At 40.8% G+C, this 20,133-nt stretch overlaps 1 protein-coding gene across 1 annotated transcript in view; it reads left to right on the plus strand.

Moving 5' to 3' along the window:
- PTPN3 (protein tyrosine phosphatase non-receptor type 3) overlaps positions 1 to 20,133 on the plus strand; it is a 235,213-nt gene that overhangs the window by 144,874 nt on the left and 70,206 nt on the right. The window contains exons 10-13 of the mRNA XM_089689065.1: positions 2,782 to 2,870; positions 8,592 to 8,655; positions 11,445 to 11,617; positions 18,855 to 18,989. Coding sequence (XP_089545191.1) covers positions 2,782 to 2,870; positions 8,592 to 8,655; positions 11,445 to 11,617; positions 18,855 to 18,989 — 461 coding nt within the window. The remainder of the gene's footprint in view (positions 1 to 2,781; positions 2,871 to 8,591; positions 8,656 to 11,444; positions 11,618 to 18,854; positions 18,990 to 20,133) is intronic.

Genomic DNA, 20,133 nt, shown 5'->3' on the forward strand with positions numbered 1-20,133 from the left:
ACCAGGCCACATGCCCTCAACATGAGGGGTGGTCGGTGGTTGTGGGGGTATATGGGCAGGGGGCTTATCAGAATCTGGAAGCCCCCAGATCCCGCCCCCCATTGTGAATGAGTATAGGGTACATGGTCCCGCTACTCATTCACAAAAAAAACAAAAAGTGTAGTGTGAAAAAAGACAGGACACTGTCTTTGACAAGTCCTTTATTAAAAGAAGAACATAAAAGAATGTCCCCCGCAGTAGATCCAACATCAATCACGATGTCCACTGCCAACCCGAAAAAAAGAATTAAAAGAAAAAGGCTCCGCTCCTGATGATGGCCCCCAGCCGTCTGCCTGCTCCAGTGGTTTGACAGGTTTTAAATATGTAAGGGGTGTGGCCACCCGGGGACGTCACGCATGTGACCCCACCTCATGATGTCACATGGGGTGGGGTCACTCAGGTGATGTCCCTGGGTGGCCCCTTACATATTTAAGAACTGTCAAACCACCAGAGCAGGCAGACGGCCGGGGCGGAGCCTTATTTTTTTTTTAATTCTTTTTGTTTTTTGTGAAAGAGTAGCGGGACCATGTACCCCATACTCATTCACATGGGGGGGGCAGGATCTTGGGGCCCCCCTTTTAAAAGGAGCTTCCAGATTCCAATAAGCCCCCTGCTCGCAGACCCCCACAACCACTGGCCAGGGTTGTGGGGAAGAGACCCTTGTCCCCATCAGCATGGAGAAAAGGTTCTTTGGGGGGGGAGCCCCCCTGCCCCAAAGCACCCCCCCATGTTGAGGACATGTGGTCTGGTATGGCTCGGGGGGGAGGGGGTACACTCGCTCGTTCGGATAAGGGTCTGGTATGGATTTTGGGGGGGACCCCCACGCCATTTTCTTTTATTTTGGCGTGGGAGTTCCCCTCAAATTCCATACCCGAAGGGCTTGGTATAGATGGAAGGGGGGATCCAACGCGTTTTTTTTTGTTGATTGCCGGCAATTCTTTTACATTCAGCTGTCAGTGGAGAACCCTGCTGACAGCTGAAATATTAATACATGATTGTCACTACTAAAATACCGCATGACTTGATAAAATAACTCATTAGGTATTTTAGTAGCTTTTACTTTTTTCTGACCTCTGGAATGGATTAAGTGGTTTTCATTGCATACCTATGGGAAATGGCGTTTTCAGTTTACAAATTTTTCGCTATACGAAAAGTCCCGCAGAACGAATTAAATTTGTAAACCAAGGTATGTCTGTATAATTTATTTCCATGTATATACCTGTATAATTTGTATGATGTAACACATTTATAGCAATGGTATAGAAAAAAACAGCAGTGAGCGCTAATCCTGAAATCGGCTGAGCACTCTAAGCAACCAATATAAACTTAAATGAAATAACATAAAAATAGTGCAGCGCTAAAAGTAGTGACAATAAGACAAATAAAAGTCCACTAAAAGTCTTGGTCAAATGGACGTGTCCAGTGACAAATGAGGATTCAGAATTGGTGATCCGTGTGGAAACGGCTGAAAAACGCACTCACCAGAAGTAAGACACATAAACGCAGTGCGCATCTAGAGCTCATGGATCCTCAATCCAGAGGGGAGTAAAGCTGGTCCGGTTACAGGAATGGTGAATCCCTCCTCTGTGGATGCAGCAACAGATCCTCCTTCTCTCGATTAGGTGTAGAATTCCAAGATCAAGATTCTGCAAGCAAAAGCTCCTTAAGAGCAGCTCATTGGCTCCCCAACTATCTTAATTTGCATTAAGCAGATCTAGTGTTCTGATTTGCCGATGCTCTGTCTTACGCAACTCTACTCACACTTTGGCGTCAAAGTGTGAGTAGAGTTGCGTAAGACAGAGAAGGAGGATCTGTTGCTGCATCCACAGAGGAGGGATTCACCATTCCTGTAATTTTTCAGCCGTTTCCACATGGATCACCAATTCTGAATCCTCATTTGTCACTGGACACGTCCATTTGACCAAGACTTTTAGTGGACTTTTATTTGTCTTATTGTCACATTTATAGCAATGTTTACTGTGACCACAGTTATTTATCTCTGTTTTACAGTTCACCAGGACAAGTATTATAATATATTTCAAATAAATTCTGTTTGATGTATTCATGATGTTTCAAATGTATGTATGGAATTATTTTACTTTGGAGGCAATAAAAATGAATATCTTTCTTGTACTGGATTTGTATAAATGTCTTAAATGATTAAATGGCACCATCTAGGGCCTATGTTAATATTGTGTGTTACTGCCCCTCTATAACATGAGCCATAACAGATTGATCCTAATGATAAAAAATGACAAATCATTAGAATATCTATATATAATTGCTCATAGGTAAGGGTAAGCAGTCAATATTGGCATAGAACCTCTAAATTATAGTAATATATAATAAGAAAACGTTTCTAATTAATTCATGAATAATTAGACTCTTTACTTAAACTGCTTTGTCAAAGGTTGAATGAATCAAAGCCTTCCTAAATGTCATGTATAATGAATTCTCGATGTCCCAATGTTAATAATTTAGGTATTTTAAGGTAAATTTGATTTATTTTATTTTGTTGCCTGACATGGAGGAAAATGTGCTTTGTGACAAACAATCCTTAAGAGCTACTTAACACATTGTTTTATTCATTTATTTACAATTTCTATATTGAATTAATAGTGATGTAAACACTTTCTGTGCCTTCAGAACAATCAAAACCATACATCGATAATAAGCATGATATAAATTCATTAAAAGTGCTGCCAGAAACGTGCCTTATTTGTCCTATTTTTTTCTTCCCAGGATCTTCATAACTTAGACTTGTTAATTGGCATTGCTTCAGGAGGCATAGCTATATATAGAAAGCAAATTTGCACCAGTTTCTATCCATGGTATGTTAATTTACTAAACACATATTTTTGATCAGAAAATAAAAAGTTTAAATATTAATGATTAGAAAATAGAATTAAAAAAACAAAAAAAATCTGAAACTATTAGCTTAGGGGAAGAAATAATTAGAAATGATCAGGTAAGGGTTATTAAGGGGTTAAAAACAGTGTTTACGGATACTGGGGGTTGATCTACTAATGGTAAATAGGCTGTTCACTTTGGAAGGGAATTTTTGACTTTACAAGGAATTTTTTGTTGGCTTAGTTATTGTGGTGACAATTCACTTTGCAAAGAATACCCAATTATGTGCAAAGACATTTTAAAAAAACAGTGTTTTGCTTGCAGATGATTGGTTGATGGTAGCCCAACAGAGCTTCACTTTATTCACTAAGTTAAAGGGTAACTCCACTGTTTGTGAGAAAAAGTAGCAAAAAAAATAGTATAACATGCAATTGTTACACAAGTCATATTATAGTTGAATGTTATTAAAAATTACCTTTTCAATCTGCAGTGCAGTAGTTTTCTGTAAGATGCAGTGCAATATGGCAACTGGGGGGTGAATGCAATTTCCTGCTTCTGTGATTGATTGGTTTACTGATTTTCCCAGCAGTCTGCTACTTTCTTCATTAGAACCTTTCAAATAAAGCAGCTGATTGATAAATTTAAATCACTCCCCTTCACATTGACTTTGAACATGGACACGGGCAAACCAAACCGCTATTTCTACTGAATAACAAAAGGCAGGAATCTGCAACAAAGCTTGTTAAAAGCCTTGCAATGTACATTGATGACCAAGAGGGGAATAGTTTCTCAACAGAAGTGGAGTTACTGTTTAAGGGAAGAGACCCTTGCAAAGTGAACAGCCTGTTTGCCTAGTAAATTACTCCCGCTATGTCAATAGGTCCCTTGACAGCAGGGAATTTTCAGAAAATTCTAGGGGGAAACTCGCAGCAGGAAAGAATGAGGTACTACATATGCCATGTGTACTTCTATTTTTGTTGGGCATATGTGTCATGTCCAATGTCCACAACTGGTTAAGAATACAGGTTGCAACCAGCAGCACAAATAACAGAAATGTTATATTATTGCTTTATGGTACAGGTAAGTAAAGCCATAACTAAAAATAAGTGTTTAACCAGTTGTAGACACCGGGTGTACTATCCCCCCCCCCCCAAAAGAAATGTAATCCAATTACACAGGTTGTATATTTTATAACTCCATGGGAGTTTTAAAGCATCCAGCCTTAATAGTGTATCATAAAACAGTATTTTTATTCATACATCATAAAAATATAAACAATTAAAAACATATTGTGGCTGACACAATTCATGTCAAGATGGTTTTCAATCATATATTATGAGAATACCCAAATCAACCTGAAAGAGATTAAAAATTTGTTGTATTAATATTTCAGTACAGTATTTGTCGTAGGAGTTGGGATGATCCAGCACATTTCGATTAGTATCTTCCTTAGGGGTATGGGTATATAATAACATCTACAACAAAATCATAACATGTTATAACATATCCATGGAAATATCTAGGTGCCTCAAGTGCAGCCTTCAAAGACTAGCAAATGTGCACACAAAGGATCCCATGGACTGCCCAGAGCTAGCTACAACAACAATATACACTATGTTGCCAAAAGTTTTGGGACACCCTCCTTTGCACTCACATGAACTTTAATGACATCCCGATCTTAGAGCTGCAAAGGATGGGCCAACTCAATAATGAACCGCACAGACTAACAGCTTCAACTCTTCTGAGACGGCTGTCCACAAGGTTTAGGAGTGTGTCTATGGAAATGTTTGACTATTCTTCCAGAAGCACATTTGTGAGGTCAGGCACTGATGTTGGACAAGAAGGACTGGCTCGCAGTCTTCGCTCTAATTCATCCCAAAGGTGTTTCTATTGGGTTGAGGTCAGCACTGTGCAGGACAATCAAGTTTCTCCATTCCAAACTCGCTCATCCATGTCTTTATGGACCTTGCTTTGTGCATTGGTGCACAGTCATGTTGGTACAGGAAGGGGCCATCCCCAAACTGTTCCCACAAAGTTCAGAGCATGAAATTTCCAAAATGTCTTGGTTTACTGATGCCTTAAGAGTTCCCTTCACTGAAACTAAGGGGCCAAGCCCAACCACTAAAAGTCAAGCCCACACCATAATCCCCCCTACACCAAACTTTACAATTAGCACAATGCAGTGAGGCAAGTACCGTTCTCCTGGCAACTGCCCAAACCCAGACACGTCCATTGAATGGCCAGACAGGGAAGCGTGATTCATCACTCCAGAGAACACATCTCCACTGCTCTAGAGTCCAGTGGCAGCGTGCTTTACACCACTGCATCCAACGCTTTGCATTGCACTTGGTGATATAAGGCTTGGATGCAGCTGCTCGGCCATGGAAACCCATTCCATGAAGATCTCTATGCACTATTGTTGTGCTAATCTGAAGGCCACACAAAGTTTGGAGGTCTTTAGCTATTGACTCTGCAAACAGTTGGTGACTTCTGTACTTCAGCATGCGCTAACCCCGCTCTGTCATTTTAAGTGGCCTACCACTTCGTGGCTGAGTCGCTGTTTCCAGTTGCTTCCACTTTGTTATACCACTAACAGTTGATCGTGGAATATTTAGTAGCCAGGAAATGTCACGGATGGACTTATTGCACAGGTGGAAACCTATCACGGTACCACACGTGGATTCACTGAGCTCCTGAGAGCGATCCATTCTTTCAAAAATGTTTGTAGAAACAGTCTGAATGCCTAGGTGCTTGATTTTATACACCTGTAGCCATGGATGTGATTGGAACACCTTAAGCTAATGATTTATAGGGGTGTCCCAATACTTTTGGCAATATAGTGTATATGTAAATGTAGGGAAAAGGACCTGTAAATCCAGGATGATTATAAGCTTTATCAAATGATATAACCACACGGCACCTATACATTATAAGGTTCTTTCCCCCCCATAAGCCCAGTGTAAAGATCTCTCCCCTCATACTCTATCTAATATAAAGAGTACAAAAATATATCAGTATATCAGATGCCAAAAACATATATAACCGTTTAAAATCTAGGTGCCTCATATCCTTGCTCACCACGGCAGAGCAGCTATCAAAGACTACCAAATGTTCACACAAAGAATCCCGTGGACAGTCCAGAGCTAGCTGCAACAACAATATATATGTAAATGTAAGGAAAAGGAGCTGTAAATCTAAGGTGATTATAAACTTTATCAAATAATATAACCACACCACACCTATACATTATAAGGTTCTTTTCCCCCCATAAACCCAGTGTAAAGATCTCTCCCCTCAAACTGTATCTAATATAAAAAGTACAAAAATATATTAGTACATCACTAGGACCATTCCTGTCATACGTGTGCATGACCAAAAAAGGGGATAGTATAATAATGTTTCGATGAGTACTTAAATTACTCTGTGATTGAAAACCATCTTGAAGTAAATTGTTAGCTAAAATATTTTTAATTGTTTATATTTAATTTGATGTATGACTAAAGATACTGTTTTATATGATACACTATCGACTGTTTGCCTAAAAGGTCTCATGGAGTTACAAGACAAACGATTGCTGCATTAATGATGTTTGCAACATTTTTCTAGTCTGTTCCTATATTTCCTATTTTTAAGATATTATCCAAGTACACAAGACATATGTTGTAGGTCCTGTCCTTGTTCTCTGCTGCTCTCTCCATTGCATTTTGTAGCAATTTCAGGCTGTCATAATTGTAGCCGGGAGTTGCTGTGTTACCACAGCACCTGTAGAATCTGCTGCTGTCAAAATGGATCATCTTGACACAGTGGGGTTTATTTACTAAAGCTGGAGAGTCCAAAATCAGACTCACTTCTGCATAGAAACCAATCAGCTTCCAGGTTTCATTGCCAAAGCTTCATTGAACAAGCTGAGGTTAGAAGCTGATTGGTTTCTATGCAGAAGGGAGTCTGGTTTTGGACTCTCCAGCTTTAGTAAATAAACCCCAGTGTTTCTAAAGAGGGTTCAGACATGGGGATATAGGAATACAAAGTTACATTGTTATTTTTGAATCTACTACTCTAATCAGCACTAATTAACTCTTTCTTTCCTTCTCTCCTGTTATTATCCTGCTGGTTTCTTTTATTTCTGTTTTTCTAACCATTTATGTTTAAACTTTATTTGTTTTGATTTAAAGTTTTTAGTGTTGCAGGAAAGAAAAGTGCAATATTTAAGAAAAAAAACTTTTATTTCACTTGTAAATAGCTTTGCATACATTCATAATGTTAGTGCCATTTTAAATGGGGCAAAATATAAAATACTATTTTATATCGAGTAACACTGTGATTTTGAATTTTATAATTTTTACAGATTGCATAAAAAATCATTTTGAAAGATATTGTTTGTCATACTGAAGATAACAAAGTAATAAAAGTATATAGTTTTTAGGACAAAGTAGGACTATAGCAGAAATGTAAGCATTGCTTTAGTGTACTGTAGGGAGTGTACAGGTGTTAAAGCTGAAGTGGTTAAACATTTGTAAATAAAAGTTTATACAGTGATCGTTTGCCAACAGCTGTTGTGCACAGGTTAGAAAACTAGTTTTGTTGTTTAGCCATCTGCCTTGGATAATAAAAATACAATAAATTGTCTTATTACATATTTTTTTTTTGTTTAACATGTATGTTTCTCATATGTGAAAATAAATGAAAACAATATAAATATGTACAAATTAAAAATATGTACAAATTACAAAAATGTTTGTACAAACATAAGTTATTTAAGTCATCATTTTGTGTCTTAAAAGAGAAGTATGGAATACAAAAAAAAAAACACCACGTATACTTACTCTCCTATGTAGATGCAGATTTGATCCAGTGCTGCTGGTGTCTCCCGCCAGCTCTACACCGAGAACTGAGTAATCAAAACTGCTGACTCCTCAGTTCTCGGGTTTGCTCTGAGCACAGAGTGGTGACTGTCAGTTACCAGCTCCCTGCTCTGCCCCTTGAGTGCTCACTGGAGCACCAGGCTGTGCAGGGGCAGGAGTGGCTGGCTTAGACTCTCAGCAGGCCACTCAGAGGTTGAGCCAGCTACTGATCAGGCATGCGTGTGGATCCCAATATTATTGTCGGGATCCCTGCAGGGCATGGACCGGCTCTGTGACTTCAGCTGACAGCGGGATTTAGCTCACTGTTGGCTGAAACTGGGTCACAGGAGTGTAGAACTAAGTGCACTCCTGTGATCCACAGAAGTATGGCCAAAACATAGCAATAATTATTACATTAGGAGATTTTTCAGTAATTTAGAAATCTCTTCACAACGAAGCTCTTCTTTTTTGTGGAGGAATGAAGCAAAGAAATTATCACATTTGTGCTGCAGCCTAATTAGAAGGAAAGTCTCTTTGGAGCCTGGCAGTCTATGGGTCATTTAAGGACTGCTAATGCCTTACCATCCATCATTCTGGGTGAGATGAATTCTTGTCCATGACCACCCTATCACAGCCCACACTTGACATACCAAATGGAATGCCATGGTGCAGGTAAACACTGCCCGGGTTAAATTCATGCATTTATTAATTTTGCATAGTATTATTTCTAGACTGTGGTAAGGTCAATGTCTGGCTTGTTGGTCCTGGGAACAATTTGCTGGTAATATATTTTTTTAGATATGACAATTTTGTAAAATAATTAGATTTGATGAGCACAGTTGTCATTTTATCTCTCCCCAGGGTAAACATTCTCAAAATATCTTTTAAAAGGAAAAAGTTTTTCTTGCAACAGCGTCAAAAGCACGTAAGTGACTTTATTTACTTGAATGTTATAGAATATTTTGTTTGAGCTAATACAGATCTAAATGTATGTTGCTAAATCTGAACATTATATACGGTGAATACAAATCTTATGTGAGTAGTAATGTGTGTTGTGTTTTTGTAACTGGTATGTACATTTGATTGCTTTATTATGTGTGTGATTAGTGGCTTACCTGATCTACTGACTTCAAGTCCATGGCCTAGAAAAAATAAGTAAATCAGGTTCTGTCTTCAATCTGACCGATCTGTGTGCTTCTCTGGTTAATTGTCTCAAACCTTATATAGTGTTAACCCTTTGAGGACCATAAGATTTTGGAACGCCAAAAGAATCAATTTTTTTGTTTTTAAAGTTCGTACACTTCAGTTGCTGTAACTAAGCCATTTCATGAAATAATTGGCAAAAAGCTAGATCCATTTGTTGTTTGTTAATAAGAACTAATATTTTGACTCAAACCAAAAAAAAAAAAAAGAGTTTTAAGTTCTTAATCAGATGATACACGCAATTAAAAACATGGGACAAATACGTCCCTTGGTCCCCAAAGGGTTAAACCTTGGGACATTCAGGATAACTAACGTTTTCAAATGGATGTCAGCAATGGCAACCTTCTTATTTCTTGCAAAGTAGTTCATCGTTTCTGTAGCAGGTCCTGCAAGGCTTCTGTAAATACCCATTTTGTCTTGTTTCTGCATGAACTGTAATTTGTTTGCTTCTTGATCTGGGAAAAAAGATAAAATGGGTGCATATTCTATAGGTCACTGACTATTATTGGAGGGCAAGCATGCCACAAAACTCTATAGCTCTGCTCTATGTCCAGCCAGCTTTCAGTAGTAGCAGGTTCATATTCTTAATATTAAAAAGAAAAAAATTATATATGTTTATATAGTGGGGTTGTTTTACTAAAGGCAAATACACTGTGCAGTGCAAGCACAGTTGCTCTAGATCTGAGGGGAAGCTCTGCTGATTTCTATCATCCAATCATGTGCAAGCAAAAATGCTGTTTTTTTTTTTTATTTTCCTTGCATGTGTTTGGGTATTGATTGCAAAGCGAAGCCTTACCTTATTTACTAAGCTCTGGAGCAGGGGCGGACTGACCATTTGGAAACACGGGCAGTGCCCGAGGGCCCGGGGTCAGTAGGGGGCCCCATGAAATGCCCCTGGTATCTTTTTCATAGGCTTTTTTGAGTTTGGGCAAGGACACAGGGGCCCCATGATCCCCTATTGCCCGGGGGCCCCATGAGTTGTCAGTCCGCCCCTGCTCTGGAGCAAGTGCACTTGCAATGCACGGTATATTTGCCTCTAGTAAATCCAACACCATTTTGTTCTAAATTCATAGTTATATTTATAGAATATTTTCTTTATAGCTTGATTTTTTATTTCAGTAAAGCTCAACTGTGGCCTTCATGTCACCCACAAGTGACCCCATCCTCCGTTCCTGGGAGCTCCCCAGTGTGTGTTTTATGCTTTTGTTTATAATATACTTCCCTTTTTCAGTCTTCTGATTGGCTATGTGACATGCCAAATCCTCTTCCCATTTTCCCTAACAGTGGGCTGTTCTCTGAGATGTGGTTAGCTGCACCACATTTTGCTTTATTACAGTATATACGTAGGGCAGCTTGGTGAGGGTTTAACAATAAAATAATGCATTCATAACGCCACACATTCATATTAGGTCTTCATTTTATAAGAAAAAATGAGGCTGAAAACAGCTCTAAATTGTAGTTAAGTGTTGCAGCCTGAGCTGCTTATTTAGTTTGTTCATTAATTGGGGACCTATATTTTTTTTTTTTAAATGCCAGAAGTTGGACTTTAAATGTTTTTTTCCCAGAAAATAAGATAGGATTTTATAGAAACTATAGTCTTTTATATATTTATTTTTTTTTGTCCATTAAGACAAAAAAATCTTCTGCTTGCAGCTCCCCTATACTTATCCTAAACCTGATCTCGATCCAGTAATCTGATCAAGAGCAGTGGCTTTCGCGGCTCGCTCTCTCCTCATTGGACAGACAGGCAGGAGCCATTCGCTCCTGCTACTGTCAGTCACATTGAGTGAGGAGAGAGAAGGGGCAGAACTGAGCCTCACTATGTGTGTCAGTGGACAAACAGAGTGGTTCAGGAGTGAGCCCACATGAGTGCCCCCAGAACAAAAGGCTTGAAATGGGGGCACGCGGAGGGGGGATGGACCAGATGTGCTTGCGAGGGACTTCAGAAGAGGGGGATTGGGGGCTGCTCTGTGCAAAACCATTCCACAGAGCAGGTAAGTATAACTTTTTTTTTTTAATAATTTTTTATTTTTATGTAAAAACTCTGCCTTTACAGTCACTTTAACCCTCCCTGTAACCCTAACACTAACTTTCCCTTTATGTGAACCAGGGGCGGACTGACCATTTGGAATCTCGAGCACTGCCCGAGGGCCTGGAGTCAGTAGGGGGCCCCATGAGATGCCCCTGGTACCTTTTTCATAGGCTTTTTTGAGTTTGGGCAAGGACACAGGGGCCCCATGATCCCCTATTGCCCGGGGGCCCCATGAGTTGTCAGTCTGCCCCTGATGTGAACCTAACTTCTCACTTCTCCTGCAATAGGATATTTTAAGTTGAAGACCAGGTTTCTGGTGCCAAAGTCCTGCAAGTTCAGGAATATCCTGCTTTGATTTTTGAATATTTTTGGTAATTTCAAGTGATAGGGCCAGTTTGACTTAATAATGAGATTTAGTTTAGCATTTAAATATTTCTATTTAAATGCCTCTATTTATAACATGTTCATTTGTGTTGCAGAATGAATGTAGAGACCAAATTATTGCTTTCAATATGTTGAATTATCGCGCATGTAAAAACCTTTGGAAATCCTGTGTGGAGCATCACACTTTTTTTCAGACTAGACGATCACTACCTCATGAAAAGAAGCTAGTACCTAATTACTGGACATTGGGTACAATTAATCATGCCAAGTAAGCAAAAATATTATTGCACTGTTTGATTATATTGTGTATATTCATTTCAATTATTTTTAAACATATTAATGGTTGCTGTTTTCTGAAAGTGTGACTGTTTAACAATGCAGGAGGTCTAATTATAAATGTCTATTTATTATTTTTTTTCTCATGCAAGATTAGCACAGCTTTCACCCAAGATTCAGTTATGCAGTTATTCTTGTGTGGAAACCTAGACCACTGAATGTAGTCCTAATGTGGTTTACTTCAATATTTAAGCAATTTTTTTTATTCCTTTTTTTCCCTTTTTATGCTTAGTGTCGTCTCTTTAGTGATAAAGATGAGCATCTTCTGAAAATGAAAAAGTCTGAACAAAAATTACTGATATAACTGGAACTGTGTTTTGGGTAGAGTAATAAATATTTTACAAAGGATGTTCTTGTAAACATTGGATAATTACCCTGCTTAAGGCTAAAAGTTTCCACAGTGAGCTCAGGCAAAGCCTACACATACAGTTGCAAGAAAAAGTATGTCAACCCCTTGGGATTACGTGGAGTTTTGCATGAATTGGGCATAAAATGTGCTCTGAACGTCATCTAAGTCACAACATTAGAAGAACACAGTCTGCTGAACATAATACTACACAAACATTAGATGTTGCCATGGTTTAATTGCATATAACATGTAAAAATTCACAGTGCAGGGAGGAAAAACTATGTGAACCTTTGGACATAATAACTGGTTGACCCTCCTTTGGCAGCAATAACCTCAACCAAATGATTCCTGTAGTTGCAGATCAGACCTGCACAACGATCTGGAGTAATTTTGGACCACTCCTCTTCGCAAAACTGTTTCAGTGTAGCAATATTCTTGGGATGTCTGGTGTGAATCGCTCTCTTAAGGTCGTGCCACAGCATTTTAATCGGGTTGAGGTCAGGACTCCAGAAGGCGTATTCTGTGCTGTTGCAGCCATTGTTTTGTTGAATTACTTGTATGCTTTGGGTCATTGTCCTGTTGCATCACCCATCCTCTGCGGAGCATCAGTTGGCGGACAGATGGTCGTACGTTTTCCTGCAAAATGTCTTGATAAACTCTGGAATTCATTTTCCCATCAATGACAACAATCCGTCCAGGCCCTGAGGCAGCAAAGCAGCCACAAACCATGATGCTCCCTCCGCCATGTTTTACAGTGGGGATGAGGTTTTGATGTTGGTGTGCTGTGCCTTTTTTTCTCCACACATACTGTTGTGTGTTCTTCCCAAACAACTCAATCTTGGTTTCATCTGTCCACAGTATATTTTGCCAGTAGTGCTGTGGAACATCCAGGTGCTCTTTTGCAAACTTCAAACGTGCTGCAATATTCTTTTTGGACAGCAATGGCTTCCTCCGTGGTGTCCTCCCATGTACTCCATTCTTGTTTAATGTTTTCCTTATTGTAGATGTGTCAACAAAAATGTTAGCATGTGCCAGAGATTTCTGTAGGTCTTTAGCTGACACTCTGGGATTCTTCTTTATCTCATGCAGCATTCTGCGCTGTGCTCTTGCAGTCATTTTTACAGGACGACCAAGCCTAGGGAGAGTAGCAACAGTGCTAAACTTTCTCCATTTGTAGACAGTCTGTCTTACCGTGGACACATGAACATCAAGGCTTTTGCAGAGACTTTTATAACCCTTTCCAGCTTCATGCAAGTCAACAATTCTTGACCGTAGGTCTTCTGAGAGCTCTTTTCTGCGAGGCATGGTTCACATCAGACAGTGCTTCTTGAAACCAGTAAACCCAAAACAGGTGTGTGGTTTTTCTAAGGGCAGGACAGCTGTCAGCAACACATCCAATATCATCACACTGATTGGAGTCAAGGTTGGCTCACTCCTGGCTCCAATTAGCTCTGGGAGACGTCATTAAGCTAGGGCCTCACATACTTTTTCCTCCCTGCACTGTGAATGTTTACATGTTATGTGCAATTAAACCATGGCAACATCTAATGTTTGTGTAGTATTATGTTCAGCAGACTGTGTTATTCTATTGTTGTGACTTAGATGACGTTCAGAGCACATTTTATGCCCAATTCATGCAAAACTCCACGTAATCCCAAGGGGTTCACATACTTTTTCTTGCAACTGTATGCTCACTCTAGAGCTAAACATTTTCTATCATAGTTGCTTCTTACTTAGCAATGGCTTTGCCAAAAAGTTTGCATAACATGTTCAATATGTAACAGAGGTCCTGCCTTGTATGTGAGGCTGTCAAAAGTCCACCAACATACCGGTAAGAAGATTGCCAGCTTTCAGGAGTGGTAGGAATAAAGTAAGTACTTCTCTAGCTGAAACCTCTCCTAGACTAAATTAATATTTAACCTTGGTTCTTGGTAGCAGGGTCGGATCTAGGGAAATTTTATGGCTGACTTGAGTTCAGCCTTAATTTACATTAATTAAATTTTGACATCCGCGGGTATCAATATTAGTGATTTTCAACAATTGTGAGATCAAGGCTTGGTTGAGTCCCTGAAGCAAGGCAAGAGATCCCCGAACTTTCCACTTCTTAATAGGTGATTTAACAGTACTGATTGGCATATTCAAGGCTTTGGAAATCTTTTTATGTCCTTTTCCATCTTTATAAAGTTCCATTACCTTGTTACGCAGGACTTTTGACAGTTCTTTTCTGATCCCCATGGCTCAGTATCTGGCTCAGTATCTAGCCTAATCAGTGCTTCCACGTAAGAGCTAACAAACTCATTGACTATTTATACACTGACACTAATTGCGATTTAAAATGCCACAGATGTGGGACATTAACCTCTAATTGGCATTTTAACCCGTGTGTGTCACCTTGTGTGGCTGTACCAAAGCCTAACATTCCAGGGTATGTAAACTTTTGATCATGGCCATTTGGGTTTTTTCTGTTATCATTATGACCTAAAAAGGAGCCAAACAACTATCTGATAATAAATGGCTTCATATGATCATTGTCCTTCAATAAAAGAGCATTGTTTGGCACGATCAGTCATATTTTCAATATCAATGCTAAAATTTCACAATTTCTGCCAGGATATGCAAACTTTTGAGCACAACTGTACCTGTAGATAGGATATGGTTGAATTATGTAAGTATACGTTGCAGTAGTCAGGGCTATATAATTTACAACATACTGGATACAATGCAACAGTCAGAGTGCAGGGGTCAGGACTGTGTAATTGCACAGCACAACTTGCAGAGTGCAGTGGTTATAAGTAACTGTCCCCTTATATTGGTGGTCAGTATGCTATGTTAATTTAGCATGCATGCTTACATTGGTGCTCAGTGTGCCCTCTTACACTTGTGGTGAGCATGCCCTTTTACACTGGTGGTCCATTTTTAATTAGTAGTCAGTGTTCAGTGTGCACTCCCAATGGCGGTCATTGCTTAGTTTGCCTCCTTACATTGTTCATTCTGTTACATCCAGTATGCCCCCTTACACTGTTAGTTTGTAGCTGGCCACCTTTCACTAGTGGTTAAAGCCTTGTGCATTGCCTTAGTTGGTGGTTAGTGCTCAGTGTACCTCTATACATTGGCAATTGTTTTTCAGCATGCTGGTCTGTACTCAGTTTCTCCCCCTCCATAGGTGTTCATTGCGTCCCCTGATATTGGTGGTCAGTGTTTAGTGTGTCCCCTTACACTGGTGATCAACCAGTTACCTACCGTACACTGGTGGTTAGTGTGTCCTCTTACACAAATGGTCAGTTTGCCCCTTAAGCAAGTGAAAGGGTTCCATTTTATTCAGCTTTAGTAAAAATGGGGCTTAAAGGGGTTGAGAGAACTTTGTACTGACCAGAGGGGGCAAGGCATTTCATACTTAGCTGGTTCCTGCCAGGAGAGAACATATAGAGGTAGGCTTGGGGTGGAAACAAAACCCCCCACCAAGGAAAAGGTCTGGCCAGAGAATCTGTGAGGATGAAATGGCCACAATCAATAATCGGGTCACAGTACCAAAGTGGTGAAGTAAAGAAACAATTCAGAACCAGGGGCGGACTGACCATTTGGAAACTCGGGCACTGCCCGAGGGCCCGGGGTCAGTAGGGGGCCCCATGAGATGCCCCTGGTACCTTTTTCATAGGCCTTTTTGAGTTTGGGCAAGGACACAGGGGCCCCATGATTCCCTATTGCCCGGGGGCCCCATGAGTTGTCAGTCCGCCCCTGTTCAGAACCCAGTGTAACAGTGAGCATTAGATGTGGGACATGGAGGGGCCTATATGAAAACCCTATGCCCAAGCCCCCTGGCACTTGCCTGGACCCTCATGCTGGTATTCTGGCAATGATTGCTTTCCACCCTCAAGCTGGGGATTGACAGCTTCTGCTGTTGCAGTCTCTGCAGTGGCATGCTCTGTGTTTACAAACTCTGTGCCTGACAGGTAGTGCCTACCATGCCTTTAGAAATACACTGTGACCGCTCTCAAGCCTCAGTGCAGCAGGAAGAATGCTGTAGCCCAGTAGCTGAGAAACACTGTTCTATAGTAGCCTGATTCTCCACTCTTGAATTGTTGTACTAGTCTTTTCTTGCTAATTTAGGGATTGCTACTCTCCCTCTCAAAGCTGAATTTTCATACTGTATATTACATCTAAACCTGAGAACTGAAACAAGTAATGTTATTGCATACAGTATGTTCCAGGAAAGTCAAAATACGTAATCTTTTTTTTTTTCCTATTGTATGTATGCCATCAATTAAGTCCTACTAGTAAAATGTATGTATTTTACTAGGAAGGGTACTTCCTGTCCTGAGGTGACAACGCTGACTCAATTTAGTTACAGCATTGTATTTCCTGTAACCTCTTTGGTTGGACTAAAAACAGTGAAACCGTGATGGTAAATAGCTGTTGGAACATGCATGGGAAATTAATGCAAAGTTTACAGGATGTGCACAGTGCAGGGAGAGAAAATGTGCAAAGTTGGGAGGAAACTATAATTTGGTAACAAAAAAAAGATCCTACTTTACTAACAATGCTCTAAAAAAAAGACTTTGAGCGTTTAGGCCTTGGTTGTGCAACTGCGACCCTCCAGCTGTTGCGGTACTACAAGTCTCATCATGCCTTTGTCTCTGGGAGTCATGCTTGTAACTGCAGTGCCTCATGGGTCATGTAGTTCCACAAGCAGGAGGGCACAGTTGCCCACCCTTAGTTTAGGCCATCCAGTCATGTGCTTTAGGCAAATTTGTCTTTATTATTTTGCATAAATTTAACACATGGAGCATGATAAGTATAAAGAACATGTACAAGTAAGTAAACAGAAAAACATCACAGATGTGGCTATGATCCATGTGAATATATGAAAATGATGCAGTAAAACTGCAAGAGGGAAGGATCAATAACACATATTACAGAGGTATAACATAATATAGTATCAGGGGGGTATCCCCGGGCAAGATGTATGGAACAATATGAGAGAACTCTGTACAACCAAAAATGTAAACCTAAACTGAGAAAGAGAAGGGAGAAAGAAAGGGCAAAAAAAAAAGAAGGAAAAAAGCCACTGGAAAGGATATCGAAGGAGGAGAAGAGAGGGGATTGGGAGACGGGGACAGTAGGGTGGCTCCCCATCTGAATCTCACCTAAGCGAACCCGCCGTCCACATCCCGGGATGGACCACAGGGTCCAATCGGCAGATAAGCCAAAATGAAAATGAGTTGGGAGAGCAAGGCTCAACTCCACTAGAGCGCAACAGGGTATCACATATCTTGGAGAGTCGCAGAGGAGGAGAAACCGCTAGACCGACCACAGACCCAGAACCCAAAAAACAGCAGGCACAAATATAAGGCACAGATCTAATAGGAGTAACCAACAGATTGTGCAAAAACTGTAAGAAGAGGAAGAAGGGGAGAAACCTCCCAATTCACGCAGATAGGGTATCATCCCTCTGGGATCTTTTGTGAGGAGGATCTGGAACGCTTCTTCTTCTTCTTGCGATTTGGACCGCTGCCAGGAAGAGGGGAATGGAAGGCCAGGGGTCGGGAGTTGAAAGGGCTTCAAGAGATTCAATGGTTTCTGGGATGCCCCTGATCCAGATATAGTTACAGCGGTTCCTGTTCTCAATGTCATCTTGTTGGTACATGAGCTGTTGTATAAGAACCGTATGGGAGTGAAAGGTCTCTTCGTGGGTTTGTAAAGCAATACACAGACTGTCGGCGGTATTTTCAATCTCTTCCATACACACACAAATGTCTTGTTTACGATCAGAAATTTCCTGTTTGTATGTGCTTTCAATACGTTTCACATAAAGCTCAAAATCTGCCTTTGTAGGAAGGGATTTGATGTAGGTGTGCAGTGACCGCATGAGGGACTGCACATACCAGCCATCCTCAGAGCAGAGAGATGCTGGTGAAGGGCTGCGGGATCTCTGTGTGACCTGTGTGTGCTGTGCCTGCAGAACAGGATACCCAGGAGGAGAGAGAGAGCCCTGACGGCTTACCTGTCCTTCACGGAGCTCAGTATCCACAGGGGACGAGGAGGGGAGAGGTGCCGGCGCCATCTTGGTGGCCGGGTGCCCGAGGCCTCAGCCAAGGATTGGGTCAGAAACTGGCTCATATCACCACCGGACTGGCTCCCCGTTGCTCTCCGGGGGGTCCGCTGTTGATTCCTCTCCATAGGGATGATATTTGAGAGCCCATGAGGGAGCCTGCAGCGGAGGTCCAGGCCTGGAGCTATGCAGGGTTACTGCTATCGCTCCATGTGCCAAGCCACGCCACCCAGTCTCGTGCTTTAGCTTGTGCTGCTAACAGACCCTCAGAAAGCGGTCTTATAAAAAAGATGCCATTTGGATGATATGAAAACAGGACTTTGGTAACTATTTAATCCTCATCCAACAGTCTAACCAGAATGCCAATTATCAGCCCTGGACTCGGGCAGGATAAATGTCAGCTTTGATGGAGGCCTTGCAGCCTGACACTGGACTGACATTCAAAAACTTACTGGAGTTGAATGTGACATCTGTCCTTGTGTGTCCATCAAAGAGAACCCCCGGTTGTTGACTGTTTTTGGTATGCTCCATTTGAATACAGGTCAGGTGCAATTTTTTTATGAAATGCCCAAATCTACAGTGTAAAAAAACCTGGAAATTCTATCTACATTTATATTTAATAGTTACATTTATATATTAAGAATCGTTATATATTATATATTATAGTATATTAAGAATTGTACCCTTTTATTGAATCCTTCGCTAAAAAGGTACAATTTTTAAAGGCTTTTAGATATTTGTAACTCAGACTTTTTTTTACTGCAATTGTAGGTCTGCCAGCAGCCAGCTTTGCAGAAAAGTGATTGGTGGCATGGTATGGAACACAGATTTAAGAAGATCTGTGTCTGTAGAACATCTTGAGACCAAAAGTCTTCCTTCACGCTCTCCTCCAGTTACTCCAAACTGGTAAGTAAGCTTCACAGAAATTCAGTGTTTTGTTTCAAATACTTCTTCATTCAATAAAACCTACTTCTGAGACCCAGTCTGTGCAGACAATGCTGTGCATTATTATTATTATACAGGATTTATATAGCGCCAACAGTTTGCTCAGCGCTTTACAATATAACGGGAGACAATACAGCAACAATACAGTTCAATACAAGAGGGATAGGAGGGCCCTGCTCCTTGGAGCTTACAATCTTGGAGGGAAGGGCTAGTGGTACAAAAGTTAGTAACTGTGGGGGATGGACTGGTTGGAAGAGTAGAAGATTCCATTATTTGCTGAGGGCAGGATAGGCTTCCCTGAAGATATCGCCTAAAAGTGAGCAGAGTAGGCGATAGTCTAATAAATTGGGGTAGAGAGTTCCAGAGGATGGGGGAAGCTCTGGAGAAGTCCTGAAGACGAGCATGGGAGGAGGAGACTAGGGAGCAGGAGGTCTTGCGAGGAGCGGAGAGTACGGTTTGGGTGATATTTAGAGACAAGATCGGTGATGTAATTTGGGGCAGAGTTATAAATGGCTTTATACGTTATTAATGTTTTGAATTTTATCTGTTGGGTAATGGGAAGCCAGTGGAGGGATTGGCAGAGAGGGGTGGCAGATATGGAACGGTTAGTAAGGTGGATGAGTCTGGCAGCAGCATTCATGATGGACTGAAGAGGGGATAGCCTGCGATTAGGTAGGCCAATGAGGAGGGAGTTACAATAGTCAGGGCGAGATATAACAAGGGAGTGAGTAAGTTGCTTAGTGGTTTCCGAGGTTAGGAATGGGCGTATCTGTGCATGACAGCTTGCTGCACTGATAGAATTCACAGGCAGCATTAACTCACCCAAAAAGTCAGAGTATTGTATTCGAGACGTTCAGATTATAAGGATGTTTCTAGAAATGTCTTGCAGTTAAAAGAGCATCACAGGACAGTAAGCCTTCTAACTTTGTATGAGGGAGCGCTTTACTCCATGAGATTTACTCTGAAAATGACAGTACTGAGAAGCAAGAAGTGGCAACTAAGGGCTTGTGAAATTAATGCACAACATGCAGGGGGTAACAGTTAAATGTGCAAAGGCAGAAATCCCAGCAATAGACAACAATAAAAATAAGCTGTTGAAGGCGGC

The sequence above is a fragment of the Staurois parvus genome, unplaced genomic scaffold (genome assembly GCF_062004578.1).
Source record: "Staurois parvus isolate SC_StPar_1 unplaced genomic scaffold, SC_StPar_1.0 ptg000468l, whole genome shotgun sequence".
NCBI classification, from domain to species: Eukaryota; Metazoa; Chordata; class Amphibia; order Anura; family Ranidae; genus Staurois; species Staurois parvus.